This window comes from Columba livia, chromosome 4, assembly GCF_036013475.1.
Source record: "Columba livia isolate bColLiv1 breed racing homer chromosome 4, bColLiv1.pat.W.v2, whole genome shotgun sequence".
NCBI lineage: Eukaryota > Metazoa > Chordata > Aves > Columbiformes > Columbidae > Columba > Columba livia.
Genome location: NC_088605.1, coordinates 23,589,257 through 23,614,000, shown reverse-complemented (window position 1 = coordinate 23,614,000; position 24,744 = coordinate 23,589,257). Strand labels below are relative to the sequence as shown.

The 24,744-nt window shown below is 34.9% G+C and overlaps 1 protein-coding gene across 1 annotated transcript; it reads right to left on the bottom strand.

Annotated features, from left to right (window-relative positions):
• On the bottom strand, positions 1-21,230 carry DTHD1 (death domain containing 1). Its single transcript, XM_021285839.2, has 10 exons — positions 20,457-21,230; positions 17,380-18,184; positions 16,564-16,888; positions 15,762-15,941; positions 14,626-14,870; positions 12,235-12,399; positions 10,945-11,234; positions 9,356-9,600; positions 2,853-2,910; positions 1-2,236 (listed from the first exon to the last, which is right to left on the bottom strand). The coding sequence occupies exons 1-10, from the start codon at positions 20,725-20,727 to the stop codon at positions 1,947-1,949; spliced, it is 2,874 nt and encodes a 957-aa protein (XP_021141514.2). The 5' UTR covers positions 20,728-21,230; the 3' UTR covers positions 1-1,946.
• Positions 21,231-24,744: the final 3,514 nt, after the last annotated feature.

Sequence of the window (24,744 nt, the reverse complement as noted above, 5' to 3'; positions counted from 1 at the left end):
TTTTATTCACATATATTTCACCACGTGAAATACAGGCATTATGTTTTTCTTAGACACAGAGGCCATCTTGTGGCAGAATATCAGTAGTTGCACTAAAATACTTTTATTCAAGATGGGAAAATGCAAAGTTTTTACAATATTTCCAGTATTATTTGTAGTATCATCATACATTGAAGCAAGATTGTAATATATGCATGTTCTGAAAAGATCTGCTGAGCCTGCAATAGAATATTGATTCCTAAAGAGAAGGAACTGATGACAAAATATGTGATACCAAAATGTGTTAGGGCACTGAGAAAAGTGTGATAATGTTTTCCACTAATAAGTAGCCAGTTTTGATTAAAAAAAAAATAAAAAACTTTATTTATAGAAAATAAAAGAAAGGATGATTATGGCACAGTCAAGGATTTAAATTCCTCATATATTCTGTCTTGCAATTAAAAACTGATAATCCTACAGGATGAGATTTACTGAACAGAATAATTAAACTAATTAATACCATTCCTCTTTATCTTTTGCAATATAGTTTTCTCATTTATAGTAGTGATTTGGAAATGTTGCAAATATATGATCACTGAAAAGAAAATATCCAGACTAACAATATGTATCACAATCAAGATTTGTCAGCAAGACATACAGGGATTGCAAATAGTCTAAATACTAATAAAGTCTAGATTAATAACATTTAGATTAATATTTAAATTTTATATTATATTATTAAAGTGGTGAAGGGAGGGATTGAAAGCATAAAATAATTGGTGCATTGAATCCAGAAGACTAACAATAACTAAAAACTAAGTATACACAGGTGGGCTTGAAGAAACAGCTGCATCTGTTGCACATTACTGGAACAGTAGGGAAATCGCACAAATGTGACAGCCTGTGTAATCACAGATTGATATTTGTGCATGCAAAAACCAAGCAGTCAACTTCCTCCCAGAAGTGTGTGATTCGCTGGCCCTTGCCAGCTACTTTGAACTTTTAACAGAAATCTCAGTTTAGCATTTAGAGAAAATTTTGGTGTCTTGTATGAAGTGAACTGCAATATAGCAGAAAGTAACAGAAGGCTGGAAATTAGAATATTATTTCAGTAGAAATATATTTATAAAAGTCCAACCCTTCTATTTCTCTGACTTTTAAAAATTAGGGTAGTCTTACTTTGCATTCTGGAAACAAATGAACTTTTAGGGATTAGAATACATGCCTAAAGACTGCACAAATGCACCCGTTTTACCATCGATACCTTCAATACAAGAACTCAGTATAATGAATAAAATAAGGAGAAATACTCCTTTTTCCAAATTTGATGGCAACCTTAAAAAAAATAGAGTTACCATGATAGATATTTCTGATAATTCTGATTAGATGTTCACATGTGATAACACTGAAATGTGCTATGACATTCACAAGGATAAAAAACATTCACTGAGAATATAGAAGTCAGGATTAATTACTAACAAACCTGAAAGTAAGAAGAAATTGCCCCTGTGCATCATAATGATCTATTATGCTTTTTTCTGAAGAATTTGGTAGCTGTTATTACTGGATATAGAGTAATCCATATATCATGGAATTATTAATATGATTTTGATAAAGCATATTGAATAATTCCTAGTGTTTAAAGTATGCAGAAATATGATTCTATGTCAACTGAGTATGGTATGTGCAAACAATTGAAGTCCTTAGAAACCTATGCAGACCAGTCCAGAATTCTTCATGTCTACATTTTCAGAATCTCACTTCTCCACAGGATAAATGTTTGCTTTTAGCAAGCAAGGACATTGCTATTATACTTTGCTTTAGTGAAGTAGGTTGCAATGTAACAAGTAAATAAGCAGTCTGATCCCTTACTGGTATCCCTGTCAGTTATTCTTCCAAAAATATCACAGAACATTTGCACCTTTCAACAACAAGAGAAATTGGGCTGTTAGTTGCCAGTGATTCTGTCAAGTGAACACTTTATTTTGCCACTTAAACTGAAGTTCTTCTGAAAGATCACTTCTGCCACTCTTCCGCAAATAGCGAGACAGGAGCTGCTGTTTATTAGCGGACCTTGGAAGGGTCCTTTTCCAGCAGCAAAGCAGCTCGTAGATCTGGTGTGTTAAATTATCAGGGCACTTCAGCTTAACAAGCTGAAATACGCTTCGCCGAACAGGTAAGCACAAAGCAAGTAATGATGTATTATCTTCTGCAAGCTCTTCTGCAAGCCAATATAGCAAGTTGTCCCACAGGGCCTCTGAAGGACAAAAAATAGTAAATTAAGAGCATTATTCTTCTGCTATGTAAATCTTTCTTTTGAAAAGCTTTCTAAACCTGGAGGCTCAGTGGGTGAACTCACCAGCCAAATATGGTTTGTTTTTTATTTTAATGGAAACAACATCAGTTCTTATTTCTAATGCAATTTTTGATAACTGTAGTGTGACATGAAGTTAATTTAGTCAAGAGCAGATACAGCAATGGTCTATAAATTTGGGAACTGCAGGGGGAATGCTAGCAATAAAATAAAAGGGTTTGGGTATGTCCTATAACTAATACATCAGTTATCCTGGAGCTTTCCAGTACAAACTTCATTTCCTTATACAGAGAATTATATGCCATTCAAGCACCTCAGCACAACATTTTCTTAGAAGAACGTTTGCATTTCCTGGTAAATAGATCACCTTTTTTGTTGTTTGTTTTTTTTTTTTTTTTTTTTTTCCTTTTAATATCTTTTAACACATTAACTACTTTGATTCCTGAATATGTCATTTTAAAATGTCAGTTACAACCGAAACAAGTCTTGGCATTTAAAAAAACTAGCAAATATAACTATTATTTTTATTGATATTATTATATTATGTATGTGTTCTTACCTGATGAATCAGAAGAAATTCTTTTTGTGCTTCGTGGACGGTTTATCATCTTTTCACGCTATCAAAGAAAATGTGTTGAGGAAAGAGAAATGACTAAAGTGAGTAAGGGATGAGGTATAGGATATGGGAGTGGATTGCAGTAAATCCACATTTAAAATTGGTTCTACCTACATATAGGATTTGTGTCATTATTGAAAACCATTTAACACCATCAGTAGGTAAAAAGCAGTATACACCTATTAAAATAATGAAACTAAGTCTGTTTACACCAGATGGATATTTATTGCATCTTATTAAAAAGTTAATAATTTATGCAATTTTACAAATGTTTGATCAGTAATATTATGTCATATCCGGTGTATAGAAACTGGGTGTACAGAAAATCCGTATGGAACCTTCCTTCATACATGAAATGGATTCTAACTTTGAATACTGCATTAACTTTGCTTTGCTCTCTCTGTGTTCTTGCTACAACTGTGTGCATACCATACTATATCAAGGAAAATAACAGTTTCTAGGTATGTAGTAGCTGTTCTTAGGTTTATAAATCTGTACCTATAGTTATTCATTTTACATAGTTCAACTTTTGATTGTAAATCACTAAAAATCATCAGAATTCAAAAGACAAGTTCCATTAGCATGTACAGAGTTCTTCCTCTGAACACTGGAGAAAAGTAAAAAAAATACTTTGTCCTTTTCTCCCTATGGCTGAGAAAGAAGCAAGTCTTATGGCATTTATTGTTGTTTCCTACTCCATATAGAACAAGAAATTACTTATATAAGCACTAAGCACAAGAAGATATTAATTTGTATCAAGTGAAGTTCAGCTCTTTTTTCGTTAAATGCTGTAATTTTCCTTCTCTTTTAGGGCTCATGTGACTTTTGTCACACATTCAGTTGTATTACCTTTCAATTTATGCAAAGCTTTCCCTGTGAGACTTGCTCCAGGTTTATTAACTGAGTTTGTTTTCTCCATTTGTGAATTAAGAGCATGAAACTCTGACTGGATAAATTATTTTATTCTTCCTGCTGGGCATACTGAGCCAGAGCCCTGCTGAGCTTATCTTAAACACTTTCCTAATAGAGACTTTATATATGGTTCAGTATTTGGAGTTTTTCATATGTATTGAGCTACATATCCAAAAGGTGAATATAACTATTACCTCTTCACCTGTGGATCAAACATATTTTCATCAGCCACCTTGGTTGACAGTTTAAGTGTGCACAGGATGCACATTAGACACACTGTGTGGCAGAGCAAAACCATCCTGGGCTGTACTCATCTGTACTCATCTGCAGATCTGTACCTGCCTTGTCTTGCCTCCTTTCACAGCTATTCAGTTACTGGACGTGCACTAGTGAGAAGATAGCATAACGTGGCTGAAAAGCTCTCAAAGGGAATATAAAGCTCTTCCAGAAGGGGGCATGGTTTTTCTTCCAAGACTCGGCTTTCTTTGGCTTTGTTTAATTACACTTTTATATTTAAACTTATTTTCATTTATTAATGAGAATTTAGCACCTCAAAGGTCTGTATTAGATTTTCAACGTTATTGTGGATGAACTCAATTACCCACGCATTGACTTTAACCTGAACCACTTTATGCTACTTAATGTTAAAATAGTAGTAAAATGATAAGAATTGAAAATGAGTATTGTCTAGAAATAGTGTAATGATATACAATGCATTAGATCTAAAACATTAAATCTGCATTTAAAGATTAAACGTCTGTGGTGAAGCGCTAAATTCAACCCACAGTTCAGCTGTGCTGGCATGTGGCCCCCCTGTTCTGGCTGACAGCATAAGTAAAATACTCTCAGTGGGCAAAGCAGTTTTCTACTCTGGGAGACCTTCAATTAGCTAAGCAACTGCCTTTCTGAAGCAGAGGATCACATGCTATTTTGTTGTTAGACAGTCATTAAACATAAAACGTCAGCAGAATAGTAATTTGATAATGATTGTATCTAGTACAACAAACTCTTTCTGCAAAGCATTCTGATTTCAGCCAGTAACACTGAGGTACTCTGTCAAATGGCCCTCGCAGACATGACCAGACTCTAGTAGCATATCAAACAGGACAGACAGAAAAGGAGAAATTAACCTTTTAAGCTCTTTAGCCCAGTTTCACATAAATATGACTGCTTTGAAATCAGTAGAAATATCATTGATGTGCCCACACATACTTGACATCAGAACCTAATCCACTGTATTTAACCTGCATTGAAAACAACAGGTTTGATCAACCTGTGTTTTCTAAGGCTGAGGAAATGAAAGCTCCATAAATAGTAATTGTTAGCGAAGATCAGCTTACTTCTGTAGAAATGTAGCATGTTAAAACTAATAACTGATGTGAATGGTTCTAATTTTATCATCTTGGGGCAAAGCGGGGCCGGGGGAGGAGGAGGAAGTGCCAAAGCTTCATTTCGCTGAGAAAATTTCTGTTGTTACTGGCAACACTGAGTGTTGTGTTCTCATGTGTATTATAACTAATCTGCTAAGGTGATTAAGTTAATCTGAAGATATTTATTAACTCAATGAAGTAGTAGAAATGTAAATAGTTTTTGCTGTTCTTGCCCTGCATTTACTGTTATTTTGGGGATTTTATTCCCAAACCCTGAAAAGTTCTCACAGAATACTGGAAGGAAGTAAGAAGTCCATCAACAAGGCTACAACTTAGAGTCAATTAATTACTACATGAGAGCCTTACTGTGACAACTGGAATTCTGTAAGCAGCTATGTTAGTGTGAGCGATACTATAAACAACCCAGAATTATCAATATGTCAGATATGAACACTGAGCATTATGTTTTGATATGTTTGTGAGATTTGTGGCAGCTTAATTGCTGTACTATAGTAACAGACGTGATAGAAACTAGCAGAGTTGAAGGATCATTGCTTGGGTGTATGTCTACACACATGAATGTGATCAAGTAGTTTAAGGTACTTTGGCAATACATATTAAAAACATCAGCATGTGACTAATTATGGACAGTGCCAGTCTCAGTTCATATTACATGAACATTAGCAAAAGACCTGTACTTTAATGAAGTGATAAATAACAGTTACATTTGGCAAATGGCTGGTACAGTTGTTTATATAACTAGTGCAATAAATTTCTCCATAACTGTGTTTTCTCATCCAGTTTTAACCATTTCCTTCCATTTCTTGTACCCATTAGAAAGTCCACCTAAATGTGAAGATATATATGATTCAAATATGTTGATCAGATCATGGACAGCAAAAACAGGATAAAAGTTCTTATGTTAATTTTTCTGTCAGTGCTTTCATCGTTAATAATTTTAGAACACCTAATAGGATACAGTAAGTAATTAGGATTTCATTTTCATTGCTATGGCTTTTAATTGCATCTGGATCATTATGCCTCTCTTCCAGTCAATTTATTCTCTAGCTCAAACACATTTTTAGCTGCTGCAAATATCATATGAAAAAGAGTTCACCTTCTGATTATTTTTGTATGTAAAATGTATGTTATTTTATATTACTGGTTACACCTTCCACATGCCAATATTCTGACATCCCATGAAAGAGGATATAATAATTCCTTTTGCAGTTCCTCCGTAATATTCATAAGTGTATACAGTGTTCCAACTCGTCAAAACTGCCTGCAATGTTGTCATCAAGGTATTGTCTTCCTACCTAGAACCATTCCATGTTTCTGATCACCTTCTTTCTTTCCTTTTCTTCCAAATCCTCCTACTGAGTTGCATGACTGAAACTGCAGAGTGCTGTCATGATGTGGATGCCTCATAGATATATGCTATAATCTTGTTTTCATTTTTGTTATTTAATAATTTGGGACATTCAACTTATTTGCTGCTGAATGCTCTGGAAGTTTTCAGAGAGCCAAATGAGTAAAGATATTTTTTTTCATGGTAATTTGGAGTCTATCAGTACAAAATCAGATATGTATTATACTTCCATCTCAACAAAACCCTTTTTTTCATTATTAGAACAATCAACCATTGGAATAATCTCCCCAGGGAAGTGGTGGATTCCCCAACACTGGTCACTTTTAAGATTCAGCTGGACAAGGGTGCTGGGCCATCTTGTCTAGAACATGCTTTGCCAAGAAAGTTTGGACCAGATGATCCTTGTTGTCCCTTCCAACCTGATATTCTATGAGTCATACTCTGTGACTCTTGATAGACAACTTTAGTACTCTGAATATTTTGTACTGTCATCACACTTAACACTTAATTACTCAAAAGTTTCTGATGAATATGTTAGCATGGATCTGTGTGGGACTTTATTGCTTCCTTTGAGAAAATTAAAGAGAACATTTTTTGCTCTTAAAATTTCCGTGAGTTGGTTCAATATGGAATTCAAGCTTTACTTGGCTGGAAGAAGGTATGAAGAACAAAACAGAGAACAAAATTATAACTTTGTGTTAATGAATGTTACATATCAATAGACAGTGTTATGGGTGAAAATGCCATTTGCCTTGTGTATTTATATGCCAATAGTATTTGTTGTATTTATGTATGTATATGTTGTATTTAATTTACTAATTATTTATTGAAGTCAAATAAGCAGCTTTTATATTTTTTCAAAAAGATGGCAACTAAACTAGCTAAATTATTTATTAATATTTCTTCTCTATTAAAAAACGTGACTTCAGGTATTACCAATTTTAAATTATTACTCTGGATGGATGGAAGATGGATCAAAAAGTAGGAGGGTTCACCAACTATAGCAAAGTATAACATTTTGTGTACAAAAATGGCTTGTAACATAAGGGAAGATGTTATTTTCATGCTTCATTCTACAGAGAGGTGTTCATTCTGTGCAAGACAGAAAATACAAATCACAATATGCAAATGTTTTCAAGCATTTCAGTCACTTTTTTTTTTTTTTTTTTGTAATGAAGATTATGGCTCTTTGAAATGCTCCTCCGGAAGCAAAAGAAAAATTATTTTTGAGATGCTGCAACACTGATTTTCTGAAGTGATATAATAACTCTGTCTCTCTCCTTAGACTCTTTGTACATCAAACTGTGATCCTCTGTGATTGAACTGATTCAGTTGAAAGTATAGATGTAGAAAAGCTATTCTCAAAAGTTATCACCATTCCTGAGTTTTGACTTAATTTCTGATTTCTAATTTACAAGCAATGATCATATTATACAGTTCCTCTGTTTATTTCCATTTAAATTAGTAGGTTGCCTGGGTGCTACAGTGTACTTACATATATTATATATTCCTATACATTTATAAAGATTGGCCAGACTTCAAGATCTAAGCCACATTGGGAAAGAAGAAACATGGCCTTAAATTTAGTAGGAGAAAAGGAGTAGTCAGAAGTATTTGTTTTGAAAAGTCTAAATAGAACATTTAAGGACTAATATGTATAGCAGTAGACCATATATGCCAACGCATATCTAAAATACTTGGTAATTATCTTTGTGGTTTAGCACAAATGCCATTTAGTCCTTTAAATTTTATTCTTATTATGCAGTAAGATTAAATAAAAAGAAACAATGGGATGGAAGCTAGGCAGGTGGGTGGAAGAAAAGTGATGTTAAGGGTGTGGCACAGATTGTTGTTTTTTTGGTGGGTTTTGCTTGTTTGTTTTATTTTGCTTTTTAATTATCTCACTTGACGTCAAGAGTTTGCATTTCCCACTCTGTGAACACTGCCCATGGGATGCTAGCCTTGTGAAAAAGCCAAGTGCTTGAAAGCATGTGATTCTCTGAAGAAAACTTACATTTTATATGGAGTTAGTCACTAAAAGATCTGTTAATTCTTAGTTTTTACTTGGCAGAGTGGAGATGAGAGAGAAATCAAGAGCTATACTTATGAAACAAAAGATGTATATGCAGGTGGTAGCTTAAGGAAAAGTGGAGTTAACCAAATTTTAAAAAAAAGATGCTACTGCTTGTCACCAGAGATTTAGACCAAGTGTTACGGTACATATTTTGATATTAAAATGTATGCAAATTTGATAACAGTAGTCTAGCAGCAACATTTTGTACAATATGGGGTGCTCATACCTAAGCTCCTTGAAAAGATTACAATGAGATTTCAGTGCAGGAATACTAATTTATGTCAAAATCATTTTCGCCAGAGATGGAGACAATTGGCCATGTGGCTATATTGGAGACGCTTATCAGGCATTACAGGAGAAAGCATTTACATGAACCATTTAATGGTCCTGCTATTTGCAGTTCCCAAGACAAAGATACAAGATGTATATAACTAAAGTAACTTAAGTAACAATTTCTTAGGGCCATACCATCTGAGGAGAGGCAAATGTGTGAAAAACTGCTGCTAAACTTTTTTTTTTCCCATTCTTGGATGAGGGTCCCTCTCACCTGCTGAGAGAAATTATGAGGGTTTCTGCACATTGCTGTTGGACCAGAAGTGCTCCATCAGTGAGTCCTGTGTGTATCTGTATAGCAAAAATCATACCAAGATCCTCTTGCCTAATAAACATGTGGTAAGGGAAGAAGAGAAAATTCTCTAACATTATCAAATGAGAAACCCACCTTTGGTAATGTTAGTGCTAATTTACACAGTGGAGACTGGTGTTGATATTCACCACATAGCAAGGGTTGTTCCCATTTCTTGGTTATCATATCTCTGGTAATTTTATAAAACACTGCTGTTCCTTTGTAATGAGGTGAGCTGTGGTTACCATATTCATCCACTTCTTTAATTTGAAGTTCCAGCCTAGGTTTTCTTTGTGAATGAAAAATCAGCCTGTAGACTTTTGCAAAATCTTTTCCGTTCTCTGCAGTTCATACAAAAAACAAACAACAAAAAGCACCACACACACAAAAGCAAATACCAAAAAATTATACCGTATTTAAATGGGTAACATCTAAAATAATTCATTAGGGTGGGTCAAATAGAGCTAATCACATAACATTCAGTTGTTCTTTGTCATTACTATTACTTTATATTGAATATCTGAGGTTCAAACATTTCTACCAGGCTGATTCAGTAGTTGAAATGTCTTCATACTTAGCTGTCTTAGCCTCTGAATTGTTGGCATAAAGAACAAGTGGTGGAGGCTGTGCTACAAGTTGAAAAGTAAGGAGTGGGGGATAGAAGGCGATGAAGTACGTAACACAGAGAGAAATAAAAATAAAATGGTGTTGTGAATGGAATTAGAAGTGTATACTTTCTGGTTATTTAGGATGGATGTCTATCTGTAGCAAAACGAATGGGGGCAGAGAAGTAGGTGCGTTTTTAGGATTTGTAATTCCATTTTAATTGATACACCTATAACACTACTCTTTACATAGATAAGCAGACATTCCTTGGGGGCTGGAGGCTTCTCTTTTTGAAGAATAATCCTTTCTTTAGGGTAAACAGAGTTTTCAATGGGAGAGTTTATGTATTTATGTTCAGAGGACCCATTATATATTAATTCTTTCCAAAACTGACAGAAGACACTGTACATAATTTTGTGTCAAATGTTTTCTGAGGCTTCTTACCTGTCTTTAAGCAAATCTCTGAATAGTGGCAGCCACTGCATGGAATTTTTGAGGCTGCTAGTAGAAACAGCCTAATAGCTCTCATCACCTCAATTCATAGTGCAACTCATAAAGCCCAATATTGTGCCCTGGATTGCAGCATTTAATCTTACTTTAAGTGAATTTCAACTGATGAAATAGCGAACTGTTTCTCTTTTGTTTGGAATCTGTTAAATGCCTATCAAATGTCCTGTTTAATTCCTATCAAAACTTCTTTATATCAAAACCCCATTGATGGAATCCTGTCCTTTTGAAATATAAGATGAAATACCAGCAGTTTCTGAGGGAACAGGTTGCACAGAATGGCAGAGATTGGAAGAGATCTCTGAAGATCAGCTTGTCTAACCCCTATGGTCAAGCAAGGTCATCTAGAGCAGGTTGCTCGGGATATTTTTATTGTAATACCTGTTATTTTTCAGTGAGAGCTGTTTCCTATGTAGTTCCATGCACCTATCATTTACAAGAAATAAAACACTGAAATAACTAAATGTGCTGTGACTAACCACAATATACTAATGCTCGTATATGGTATTGTCTGAACAGCTGACGTGATTGATAATGTTCATTCAGATGCATGTATTAATTAATTACCTTACCTGAAGCAAAAATATTGCCTCTAAATCTAAAATGAATCTGCTCTCCTTCTCTTAATGAGAACTGCTGTGTAGGTTCTGGGGGTCCGAAGTAGCCCTCCTCATGGAGATTTTGAAGTTCCCAGGTCAATTCTTTGGATGCAGATAGCAAAACTACTATTTTATATGGGTTTTCTCTTTTCCGATACAGTATCACATTAGCCATTGTGCTACAAACAGCTTCTTCTAGAGCCTGAGCAAAGAGGAGAAGATACGTGTTCTCCAGGAGGAACGAAAGGCGAATAACAACAAAGCTGTATTAAGAAAAAAAAAAATTCAAGAAAATGAATATGTCTATCTTAAATAATTTTATCAACTGCTAACAATTTATTATGCAAAATAACAAAAGGCACTCCCGTCCCTGTATATGACAACCCCACAGTTCACACCATGTGTCTGAGGGTGTTGATCAGTCTCTTCTTGAACACTGTCAGGCTTGGGGCAATGACACCTCCCTGGGGAGCCTGTTCCAGTGCTCCAGCACCCTCTGGGTGAAGAGCCTTTTCCTAATGTCCAACCTAAACCTCCCCTGGCACATCTTCCTGCCATTCCCCTGGGTTCTGTCATTGCTCACTAAAGAGAAGAGTTCAGCGCCTGCCCTTCCTCCTTCTCTTGTGAGGAAGCTGTAGACCGCGATAATGTCTCCCCTTAGTCTCCTCCAGGCTGAAAAAAAACTACTGACTTTAGCTGCTTCTCATAATGCTTCTCTTCCTCTCCAAACCCTTCACCAACTTCGCAGCCCTCTTCTGGACACTCTTCAGTAGCTTTATATCTTTTTCATACTGTGGCATCTAGAACTGCACACAGTGCTGCACGTGAGGCCACATCCAGCCTGGCCTTGACTGTTTCCAGGACGGGGCATCAAAACAAATACAAATTTTAGATGAAAATAAGATAATATTTCCTAATGAGAAATTGAAAAAAAAATTTAAAAAATATGGTTTTGCAGTACTAAATCCCAGCTAAATTCCATTTTCAAATAAAGATTAATATCTGCATTTCCTGTTTCAAGTTTTGTATATATTAAATTGTGTACAGCCTATAGATGAAAAAAATATTTTAAAAAAATTATATTTTCTGTAATTATGAATAACAAATCTAAATGATCTTATACTTTAAAGAGGAATAAAGAGATGCTGGCAAGTTAACAATGAATAGTGGATGATTTCTTAACTTACTAATTTCCATTGATCCATATATTTGGAAGTAAATATTTTAGTAAATAAAAAAATTATTGAATTATTAATACATTACCTTTCTAAATGCTCATTTAGTTCAAATGATACAAGCCCATTCTGTGCATTCTGGATAATAACATCATCAAACAACTTCCACCCCTCTTCTTTGTTTCTGTGACCTAATAATTTCAAAGTGTCACTGATATTCTCCCCGTATTTTCTCACAGAAGCACTCACAGCCCTGGAAAGCCAAGGAATCATAGGAAAACATGTAATGTAAAATATATCCCATAGAAAGAGTATGCTTGCATTTGTAGCTCTGCTTTGTCTTCTGCTTTGCTTGATGACTATGTGTGTTTTTCCCACCTTGCTGAAAATCTGCATCTGGAACTATACTTCAGACTATGGAAGTGATATAATTGTTAAGAGTTTTTTTTAAAAATTCTCCAGAAAATGTTTTAAAAAAGGAAAAATAACAGTTTCTATCTAAATTAATCTAGTTTGATCTGTCATTTAAAATCATGCACAGTGATTGTTATGTCGTTTTTAAGCCGTCGGTTTTAAGTGTTTTAAGTCGTTGGTTTTAAGTCATTAACCAAGATTTAGATTCTCTAGAATTAGATAGCTAAGCAAAACAGACAAACTAGCAGATACCTTTTCATCCAGAGGCAAATATTGCTCAATAACCACAAAGGAATTTAGAAAATAAGACAAGACTGCTACCCATTATCTGTTTCAACAAAGAAAATAAAAGTAGTTTCTCTTCAAATCAGGTGATTACATCACACTCATAATCAAGCAACTGTGACATGGCATGCTCTGACTAATTTATCCTAATAAATGAAACATGAGGGTTTTGGTTGGTTGGTTGGGGTTTGCTTGTTTGTTTGGGGGTTTTGTTTGTTTGTTTGTGTTTGTTTGTTGTTGTTTTGTTTTTGTTTTGTTTTGGTTTTGTTTTCAGAAAAGCTGATAACTTTGACACACACCTCTGCTCGACTGTTTTTTAAAACTGGATGTGAATAACCCATTCACCTCAAAAGCACACCCTGTGAACAATCCAAAAAAGAAAATACACCAGACAGCCTAAGCATTTCTCAAGCAGACAGCCTCAGCTTACATGCAAATAAAGGAAAAGGTTGGCATTGTTTCCTAAGGAATTTGTACAGAAGTAAGTAATCAAGCCAGGGTCTTTTGGTGAATGTGTTTTGACTGAGAATCTAAAGTGACATTTAGACTGGTATTAAGAACAAAGATGCCATGAGGGTATTGGCATACAATTAAATGCTTCTGGCACAGGAAATGAAATTTGAATCTCCTACAAACTTGTATGGGCACTGTTCCCAAATCTGAAGTTTGTGATAAAGGTGGATTTATAGTCTAAGAGAGCAGTGTGAATGTAAGCTCTTTAAAACATTATCTGAGTTTTTCAGAAATTCAAAGTTAGAATATTGTCTGACTTCTTCATCTATACCTTGCCGTTTTTTCAAGTTAATAATACTCTTGGCAAGTAGATGAATTTTGAAAAAGCTAACATTTAGCACAGTAGAAATAAGCTAACTCTTTAATGATCTAAAGTAAAAGTACTTCAAAGCTGACTCTTGCCCCAAGCTAGTCCCTACTAAGAAATCTCAGTAAGCCTTTCTGAACCTGGAGTAACCCATGGTAACAGAATGATGACAACAGTCAAATGATAAGTTCACATTGGTTTTTCTTCCTGCATGAGATGGTAAGAACACCATTTATTATGCTGTCAAAACAGATGAGGTCGGCTTTGACCATTTTTTCCACCAAAAAGTTTTACCACTGTCCTAATGTTCACAATGGATAAATTTTAATGCATTGCCAGTTAACAACTGAAATGTAGAGATTTTTTCAGGTGTCCTTATGTTTTAATGCATTTTAAGACATTCCAAAAGGTCTAAGTTTGAGAGATTTTGTAGTGAGTGCTCTAGAAAAATCTGGGCCTTTACCTAATGCAGCAGTTACCACAAAACTGACCTACTCCAAATCATTGTGTCAGAAATTTTGACTCAGGTAGCTATTGGAATGTGTAGAGATCAGAACATTCGAAGGCCAGGATAGCCAAACCACTGACTGGTAAAATAATTATCACAGCAGCTTTGAGATGTGGGTATTCTCTATGTTCAGTGTTTGGCTTTAGAGAAAATGGTTGAACATTTCTTGCTGAACAAAACTAATACATTTTTCATCCTGACTCCTGCTAGAAATATAGTGGTTATCATATTTAAAGATTATACATCAAATGTTATGTGAATTTTCCTGGTGAAGCTATAACATAAGAATTGTAGGGATTTGCTCTAGTGTTTCTAACAATGTTTCTAAGTATAGAAGACTGTATTAAAGAACTAACACATTTTTAATACAAAAAAATATTCATCAGAAACTGTCAAAATGAATTGATTTCAATGTTTTGAAAATGCTGAATTAGTAGTGAAGTTGTTCTTACCAAGGATGGTATGCCATAGCAACCCTCTTTACTGTAGCACCAATGGCTCTCGTATGTTCTGTCTCATCTCCTTGCCTTTTTTTTTCTGGGTTTGGAGGACAGGGTAGAGTAATAGTGACAGAGTTGTTAAATGGTTGGGCTGAAGGATGCTGGACATAAATCAGTGCGCTGGTAGATACCACTGAGTGGTACATATCATGTCTTGCTTTCAGTGTCGAAACCAATGATGGTTCAATTGGCTGAACCTAAATATGGAAAGCAATTGTACAATTAATTTACAAACGAATGAACCTCTTACATGCCTGTGCTTTTTGTTTGTTTTGTTTGATTGTTTGTTTTGTGTTTTGTTTTGCTTTGGTTTTTGTTTTGTTGTTGTTGTTGTTTTTTTTAATAATTTTATTTATCTTTTTAAATCAGATTAGACTATCACAGACATTTTAGGCTCTTCTCTGTAACACAGGAGTAAACCTACCAATGTGTCAGCACTTTATACAATGGACAATCAACTGCTTAAATGTCATTGAAAAATCGAACCTTTACTGACTAAAATAGCGATTGTTTTGTTCCTGAGCTACCTCAGAGTATGATAATTTTCTAAGGTTTTTCAAATGTGTTTTGTTTGGGAGCTTTTTTTTTTTCCACTGTTAATTTTACCTTCTCTGCACCTCAGAATCAGTGTTTTTATAAAGGAAGGGGGAAACACATCGTAACTGAAGGAAATTTTTGAGATTATTCTCACCCTGAAACTAAGAGATTACAAAACCTTCTGTTGCACTGCCTGGTACAAATGATGGAGGTCAGGAGAAAAAAATTGTTCCATTAACTTAACCACTGGGTAAAATAGTTGAAGTTTGAAGTTGATGCTTATGTCATTATTGAAAACAACTGAATTTTCTTATGTTTTAAAAAAACAAAGTTAGATGGTTCTTCCTTTTGGCTAGACATATCGTTGCCTACTTATGACACTGTGGTTTTAGCAAACTTGACAGGAAACCATTTGCTGTGTATACAGGATGTGGAGCTGCAACCACTTTTCACTTCTAATAGTGGAACAGGTTGCCCTTTTACATTATTGGCACCCTTGCTTCAAAATTGATAACAACTTCTGGAACAAGTATTGAGTATTTCAAGCTCACCTTTAACTGCATAGGTGCTGGAGAATTGAATGTTCCTGGATGGTAATAGAAAGAGATTCTAGAATCCATGCTCAGCTTTTGTGAGAGTCCTACTTTTGGAACAGTAAATGTTTCTTTTTTTAAGCATGACAACACAGAAAAAACACCCAGCTGATAAACTTTTACTTCTGCAAATGTTTCCTGCACAAAGAGAATGTGGGGTTAGAGTACATTGGAGGAAAAAGTTCCACAGTGGATTAGCAGTTTGAGAAGGCAACATTATTTCTAGAGCAAGGTGTGAAATTAAAATACATTGACTATTATTGCCACTTGGATGCCCAGTTATCTGGTGATCTCTAGTCATCATGTGATGTTATTAGTATTTCAGTGTTAGATTGGGGTGAAATGAAATGAGCTGGTAAACTGGGTGATGAATCTGGATCAATGCAATTCTTCTGCAGTTAAAAAAACCCCAAACATCCTCTGTTTCTTTGAGGTGGAGTCTGGACTGTTACACACAGAATGGTGTTACTTCTCTGTGATCTGAATGCAAAATAATTCCCCTTATGTTTTTACTTTTATCAAATAATGCAATTTGCAAAAATCATGAACCATTACACAGTTATAATCATTGTGGGATCAAGCACTTGCCTGGGTTTTAAATAGAATTATTTCCTGAGAAAGTAGGAAGAAAAGTTCCATTTAACCCCACATAGTGAGCAATGCGGCTTAATAATGAAAACTTCACTTGTATAACTCCACAGAAGCTTAACTGGGAACCTGGAATGATGTTTTTACAGTGCTCAAATAAGAGGTTACCCACCTTATGGTTCCCTTGGTATCCCTCCAAAGAAATAGGAGTTAAGTAGTTTGATTGAAAATTCACATCAGTCACCTTCACCATAATCTCCCGATAATTTCCTCTGAAGTGTGAAGTGAATGGAATTGCAATGTTGATAGGGAAAGGGATTGTTGTCTCATAATCAGAGCATTCAATACTGATGACATTGCTGACCAGCTCCTCAGAATCATCCACCACCAAGGAACTAGTGTCATTGATTATCTTACACTTCAGATTCTCCAAAGCACTTGCAGGGGCTTTAATAAAACAAGCTACTTCATTTTTACCACTGTCTTCCACTAGAAGTCTGGAGAAAAAGAACATAACATGTAACTCTTTGTGTTTTGGGTGGGGTGATGTCTTGTATTTTTAATTAAATACTATGCTATAATGATTTGCTTCATTGTAGATAATTCATAAAAAACATATGTTTATGAGTAGAAGGAAAAATAAGGAAAATTATGTTTAGCTTGTTTCTGAATGGTTTACAAATTATTATAAAACTGACTTATTGGTGTCCTTTCCTACTGATTTCCAACAATTTGAGAATTGACTGTCCATGACTCAGATCCTCTCTAGCATTAAAAAAAAATGCAACCAAATAGAAATTTACAGTTTACTTTAGACCAAATGGAAGATCTTTGTTGCACATACTTAAGTTGTAAACTGCTATTATGTTAATGCCCAGCAGCTGTTCAATACATGCATATTGAGTTTCTAGGCCCACAGATATTTATATTTATGCTAATAAGCGATAATTATGTAAGTCTGTTTCTATAAAGAAGAATACATGCTTACTCTTCGTTCCTCCAGTGCCTAGGTTTTTGAACTTCTGAATCATTCACAGAAGGATACACAGGAGTAAGATCATATCTTTGTGCTGCAGATGTGAAGGTAAGTAGATCCTTCCTACAAGTCTCATTATGTGTTTCCATTTTACTGTCTTCCATTGTTCTTCCATGTTCTTCACTTTCTACCACTTTTGAAAATTCTTTGACTACTGCCTTCTTTACCTGTTCAAAATTATTTGTGACAGTTCTGTCATAAATATCTTTCAATGTCCCAGACAGAACACCTTTGCCACTGCTTGTAAAACCACTTTGAAAAGCCTGTTCTGGAGACTTTTCAGTAACAGAGCTACTTCCATGAGGTTTATCTTTTCTGTTGCAGTCTTTTTTCTCTGTAACAGGGTTTGTTAGTAGTCTGTGTTCACCATTTTCCTTTTTCATTAGAGATTCCCTCCTAACGTCCTGCTTTTGAGCAGATACACCTTCAGCTAATGATGAAACAATGTCTTTTTCTGCACTTTCAGTTTCTGTTGGCTGGAACTGATAAACATTCTGGCTTTCCATCTTGTTCGGGGAAGGAGTTCTTAGGGGTTGCTGACAGGAACTGGAAGATCCTTGCACAGACTCTGTTGCTTCTCCTTCAGGATGACACGTATCTGTTTCTCTAGAAGCATTTTGAGCAGTCTGGATCAGAGAATCATCATCTTGTCTGCAGCTAGCAACATAAAGTTTATTTTCTGCTTCTTGAAGGTGTGAGACTGTATTTATCCAATAATTCTTCACTTTCTGCAGACAATCTATAATTGCATTGTGCTCTGAGGAAAAAAAAAATTAGTAATGATCCAAATTTTGCTAAGAAAAGAAAGCCAAAATTGTGAAAACTTATAAACATGCTGAATGAATTCCACCTAATTCCATAGTGCCATACAATACATGATGAACAATGTATTTTGTGGCTTCCATTTCATATTTTTACATTTATTTCCAATCAATTTAAGTGAATTTCTGAAGAATTGACTATGGACAAGTACATTTGTGTATTTGTTCAAGTACAACTGTGTATTCATTAAAGTACTATTCTGGTAACTCTAATGAACACCTTTCTAGTGATCAGACACTAGCTAAATTCTGACAATCTATCTAAAACATAGAATTGGCAAATAATAGCCAAATCAATCTGAGAAGAGATTTAAAACTAAACATTAATCATATATGTATATATCCTGAAATGGAATCCTACAAGATTCTGGTACATGAGTCTCTAACAAAGCTGTTATATATGGGCTCAATATTAAATGTGCTTAGCAGCTTTGACTTTTTATGATGGAGAATAGAGGATAACACAAAAACCACCAGCACGTGTTCAATACTGAAGTTCAGCAGTTTGTAACATACAGTTGTAGGAATGATGAAGGTTGCTTTTGCATATAACTTAAAACACTTGGTGAAGAAGGAAGCAAAAAAAGCACATAATCACTATGTGACATCCATGTAAGATTTTATTTTTAGCATATTAATTTTTGATCCCTCATTTTTCTTAACACCTTTTTTAAGAAATCCTTCTAGATGTTCTCTTAAGGATTTCAGATAGATTACTTCCAGCTCTTCTCTCACCTTATGCTGTCAGTCTCTGTAACAGGAACTGTGTCTTGGTTAGTTATGCATATTGCAAACCTCTTGGAAAATTTTTGCTTATTTCTGTTCGCTGCATGAGATCCCAGAAAGCTTTGTTTTCAGGCTGAATCCAGTCAAAGTCGATACAAATAAGAATATTGTACAGAATGAAACACTGTATGGTGTGCTCTCCACTTATAATAGATGGAGACACACAAGGGAAGGACAATAGAAAGGACTGATTCAAGTTTTGTGGGAAACGACTGGCTTACATTCACTTTTTTCAATAACATCATATGAGGTAAATCAATAACTCAAGTTTTTCAACTTGGAAAATAGTTTTACTGAGTAGGAATGTCATCACACACCAATGTGTGATGTTATATGATCTCTAAAATGTTTGTTCTAAGGTACTGCTGTTTTTATACAACTACTTTTAAAACAGTGAAGAAGAACTTCTAAATAGTTTATCAAGGCTGACAAATAAAACAAAAGGATTGGAAATAACAGAGCTTCTTTTGCATGAGGGGTTTTAAAGACCACTTCCCAGTCTCACTGAAAGGCAAAATTAACCTGTTTCTTCCCTGGATTTTGCATTCTCTAAACAGAATAAAACAAACAAACAAACAAACAAACAAACAAAACCACCAGCTCTTTAAACTTCCCTAAAATCAAATTTGAAGATAATAGGGTCATTCAAAACAATGGTGTTCTCCTATGCTGTGAATGTGACTTTTCTAATACTGCAAGTGCTTAAAGCCAAACAAAGACATGGCCTTGTAACTCTACACTATCCTACGGTGTTGTATGAAAATACATATTTGCATTCTGTTACAAGTTTAACCTTGAAATGCGCCTTCTTTTGTGTTACTCCCTGCCACCATCTCTTTTCTAACACTTTGCTTTCTGTGCTTTTTTAATGCTCGATAACACAACAAGGGGAAAAGGTGGTGGTTTGGTTTTTTGCTTTCATTTCTCACTATCCATATCTGTTTCAATCATCAGTAGATTAAATTATTTTTTTCCTCTAAATTAAGTCCATTTTTCCCATGATGGTAAGTGACTTCCCTGTCTTTATATTGACCCAGGAGCTTTCCCATCTTATTTTCTTCCCCTGCCCTGTTGAGGAGGGGGAGTACATTGCTGGTTGGGCATCTGGTATCTGGCCAAGATAAACCCATTGAAGTATAATATACATAACACTTTGAAACAATTCTTCTTATTTAATTTCATTTATATATATATATATGTTTCTCACATAATGAAAATTATGAGTCTCATATGGAATTTCATGTAATAGACTCAAAAATAGTGTGATATAACAGTTGAAACATGAATTAATTTGGTCTAATGAATGACTAAACACTGAAATACTAACAAATTGAAAGTAAGGTTCCCCAGCACAGCACAACTTAGCTTAACATCCAATACACCCAGTTCACTCTGTCTACAGGTAAGTCACTCCATACTTGCCTGGACTTGTGGTCAATTCCTTGTGTTTGTTGTGGAGAGTACTCAGCAAGTGGCAAGTGTCTTGAATGCTTTCCATAACATTCTGCAGCTGCTGTCTGAGAGATCCACTCAGCTCTTTTGTTAAAGAGCTCAGTCTAAGTACATAGTCCGCTATACCTTCATTTTCCAGATCACTTTTCAGAAGCGCATCTCTCACTAGCAAGTTCAGGTGCCAGATTTTTTCCAGGAGTTGGCCTGATTTGCCTGCAGGTGTAATCTTACCTTCAGCCATTTCTATTTCATGTTCAGAATATACTGCTACAATTCTTTTTTTCTGCTCAAACACTTCCACAACGTGTTGTCCTTGGTTTAGGCTACTACACTATTCAGTGTTTGTAGCCTAAACAGCGTTTAAAATGTTCTGTATTCCACATACACTGACAAATCAAACTCTAGATCAGAAACTCTGAGTTGATGTTGACTATTAAAAAGTTACTAGGTGATAGAAAGGCGTGGCTGTCCTGTAACTACATGCAAGGATCGCTAAGGAAGGCCAATGTAACCATGAACCTTTAGGGAACATTATGTGACTAAGTTATGTAGCAGTGACTTAAATTTCAGGAGCTCTGAGCAATTTCTCACTGCAGTTGCTGTAAATTATCAGTACCTATGAAATCAATCTTAATTGTGAATTCATATTTTACAGTCACCACCAAGGAAGAGTTTTCGTTGCAAGCTAACATTAAATGCAGTAAGTCATTTGACACCATTTTGTGACCACTGTATTTCATTTGTTGTTCAAAGACATCAAATAGGTGGGACAGATCCAAGCTACTGTGCAGTCTGGATAATTTATTTGAATTATACGTAGGTTTCAGCAGTAAAAGAATCTACAAATCTAATTTTGTGATTAGTAAAAATATTTATTAGTAATAGACACGTAAAGAAACTTGCAATGATTTCTGGGGTGTGTTTATATAACAGAGGAAGAAAGGTAAAGAAAAAGCAGTAACAGCTAAAAGTTCAAATAACTAATGACTGAAAACAAGTGGGGAACAGCACTGACATTCACTTAGTGATGCTGGTTCACATCGTGCTGTGCCAGGGGAGGACAGGCCTGAAACCCTCATTAGCAGAGTTCTGTACTGGGCTAAATCAGAAGTATCACATACAGCAAAATATGTATTAGTTTAAGAAATGTACTACACAAATTGTTGGCACAGTGTCTTTCCTACTAAATATTCCTTTTTATGACCCATGATAAATATAATTAATGCAGTTTTAAATAGCAATTAAAATGGGACTGTGATATAAAAGCTCATTGAAAATTCCATCTAAGCATTGCAAAAACTAATAAAGTAATGTCAGCAGAATGCTTTGAAGATGTAAAGCACTTTATAAATGTTAAAATAACAATGAAAGATAGAAAGTGTCTTTAACCAAATCTATGAGCAGAACCAGTTGTAATTATTAAATTCAAAAGGAAAGTTTCTTTTGACTCATTATAGTTTGCTTGATCACACTGAAAGCGTACTGCATAGCTAACACAAAAAGGTATGTGAATCATTAACCTATTTGCTGTTTCTGACAGCTCAACATCTCTACATTTTCAGAAATTATTCCTAGTGAAAAAGGAAATCTGAAAAAAACATACACTTTCATGTGTAGAAAGTTTTAAATGTTATCTTCCTACCCCAACATTTTGGGATATGTAAGGAAAAAAAAAAAGAAAAAGAAAATGAGCAAAGCTGCAATATTATATGTTTACAGTATTGTATAGACAAACTTCTTGGTGTAAGTCCCTGTTGTTCCCTTAACCATAGTATAGCTGGATTCATCAGCTCTGGATCTTTTCCAATACATGCATTTGCTTAGATTACTTCAGACTAAATAAATTAGTGATGTTCAGATGTGAGTTATGAAAAAAGACAATAGTTTGAATCAAGGTAAAAGAAGAACTGTTTTTGAAATAGTATCCTTTTATGTGAAATAGATAATAATAAATAGGCTTGTTATCAGAATAAGCTACTCATTGAATGTTGTAAAGCTTACAAGAAGCTACTACAACACGCAGTTTTAGAAGATATGACAAGAACTGATCTATATTCATGTTCTTCACCATAAGCAAACCGGGGTTTTGTTGTTGTTGTTTTTGTTAGCTTGTTTTGTCAAAAAATATATATATCCTTCTGCTTCAGTTAATATCTGGATAAATTTTCTATGCATATTTGAAAGAAGACATTAGTTAGTTTAGAAAATACAGTTGTCCAAAACATGTTCAAAAGGAGAAGAGAAACTATTCTAATTTTTTAGTAAGTAGTTGAAATAATACTAAGACTTAGAGAAAAAAAAAAAGAAAAAAAATTATATTTGTCTTCTCTGTAACCATGAGTGAAACATGCAAAAGAATAAGCTTTTGCAAAAACATGAAGTACTACATGGTATAAAGGTCTGCAAAATTATAGAGTGCTCTGTATAAGAATTTATTGTAGAGGCAATTAGGTAAACCACATTAATAATGAAACACAAGCGCTGCTATTGGGAGACATGAATTTTAAGCACATGATTATATATCACACATTGTGACTGAAAATGAGGTAGCAATGGCACTCAAATGACAGTTGATTCTTTCAGCTTTTTTGCTCTTCTGCAGTAGTAAAGAGAATGCATATTTAGGTTGTCTGGTGATCAGTATTTAAAGGTCTTTAAATTCAGCCATTCATATAGCAAACCCATAGTTTTAACCAAAAGTAGTTCCCACACCTTATTTTAATTTCACTTCCAGTGTTGGACTATGAAAGCCTGATATTTGTGATATTTTGCTACTAATTCACCATTTCGCGTTACTTGAAAAATGGTGATACATTATGTATCTGTGATTTCTTAATCTTTCAAACTATTTAGTGGATAGTCTTATGATTTAAGGCTTTTGTTTATGTACCATGCTGACAGGTATTAGACAGTATAACTATAAAGTCTTTGGGAACAATCAGATGTTTTTACCTGACACAAGCTCTTGCCCAAGGAGATCCAGCTGTAGGTCCCTGCATGTACTCATAGGCCTTCATAGTCCAAACCAGCCTCACCTGGTGAGTGCAGGTGATGAGCTGGGCTGTGCTTGGAGCTTTCTGAACACTGCGAATTGTGAAAGTAAATGTTGCTGATATGAGTAAATTATAACCAGAAAACATGAAGGGTAATGAAAGCACCAAACATGAGTCATCCAGAAATGTTATAGAAAAGTGGGTGTATATTCTCTGAAAATATACGACTGCTTATACTAAAATACAGAATAAACTGAATAAGATACTGTAATAGATGACATACATGAAAGAGGAAGTCCTTTCAATGCAATATTATAAAGAATCTAGTACAAAGGTTACTTAAATAGAATTTATGCCACACAGTTAATGCTGAAGTTTTACAATCACTTCAAGCTTTTGCTTTTGTGAAGTTAAATTCAGCCTGGGTTAGTTATCTGAGGTGGTTACTATGAGGCACACTAGCTAATAAGAGGAGGTTGAGACAGCAGGAATAAGTAGACTCGATTAGGGCAATATTACTCCGTTCTCCAGCAGATTCAAGTTTAACAGCGAAACTATAATTTCACCTTTCAGCTTTTACTACAAAGTCCTGAGCAGAAGAAAAAAAAGACACACAGACAGAGACACACATGCACACACACACAAAGAAAAGAGAGGCACAAAGAAAACCAGTTCTGAGGTATCAGAAGCAGCTCAACAGATTTGGCCACTGTGGGTGGCCAGGCTCACTGGAAATCTTTGCCTAAAATACATACTTTAGCTGAGAAAGAATCAGTCCCATAGCGTTAGGATGAAGACACAAGCTATTGTGTTCAGCTAATTAGGCTTGCACTAACAGACTCGGAGGAAAAGAGACGTGGATGTCCTGAAACTTGATTGTCAAAAAAAGGGCCCTCTGCCTGGGTAGGCAATATACAGGGAAGAAAATGAAAATAATTAGAAGACAATGTGTAAGAAAGAAAAGTGCAAGAACAATTGTGAGAGATGTAGAATTGTCACTAGATTGTATCTTTTCAGGTCTTGTTTTTTTGTTTGTTTGTTTGCTTGCTTGCTTGTTTTTGTTTCATTTTGTTTTGTTTTGGTTTTTTGTGTGTGAAAGAGTTCAACAAAAGAGAGTTGCACTCATCCTCAGAGCTTAGTTCTCCATTGAATTTTGCCTTTCTGGAGAGTAATCCTTGTCTTCACCAAAATTGTATCAGCAAAAAAAGACAAAGTGGAAAATTCGTTCTACTCTTCATTTTGGTTTAAAAAAATTCCTATTCAAG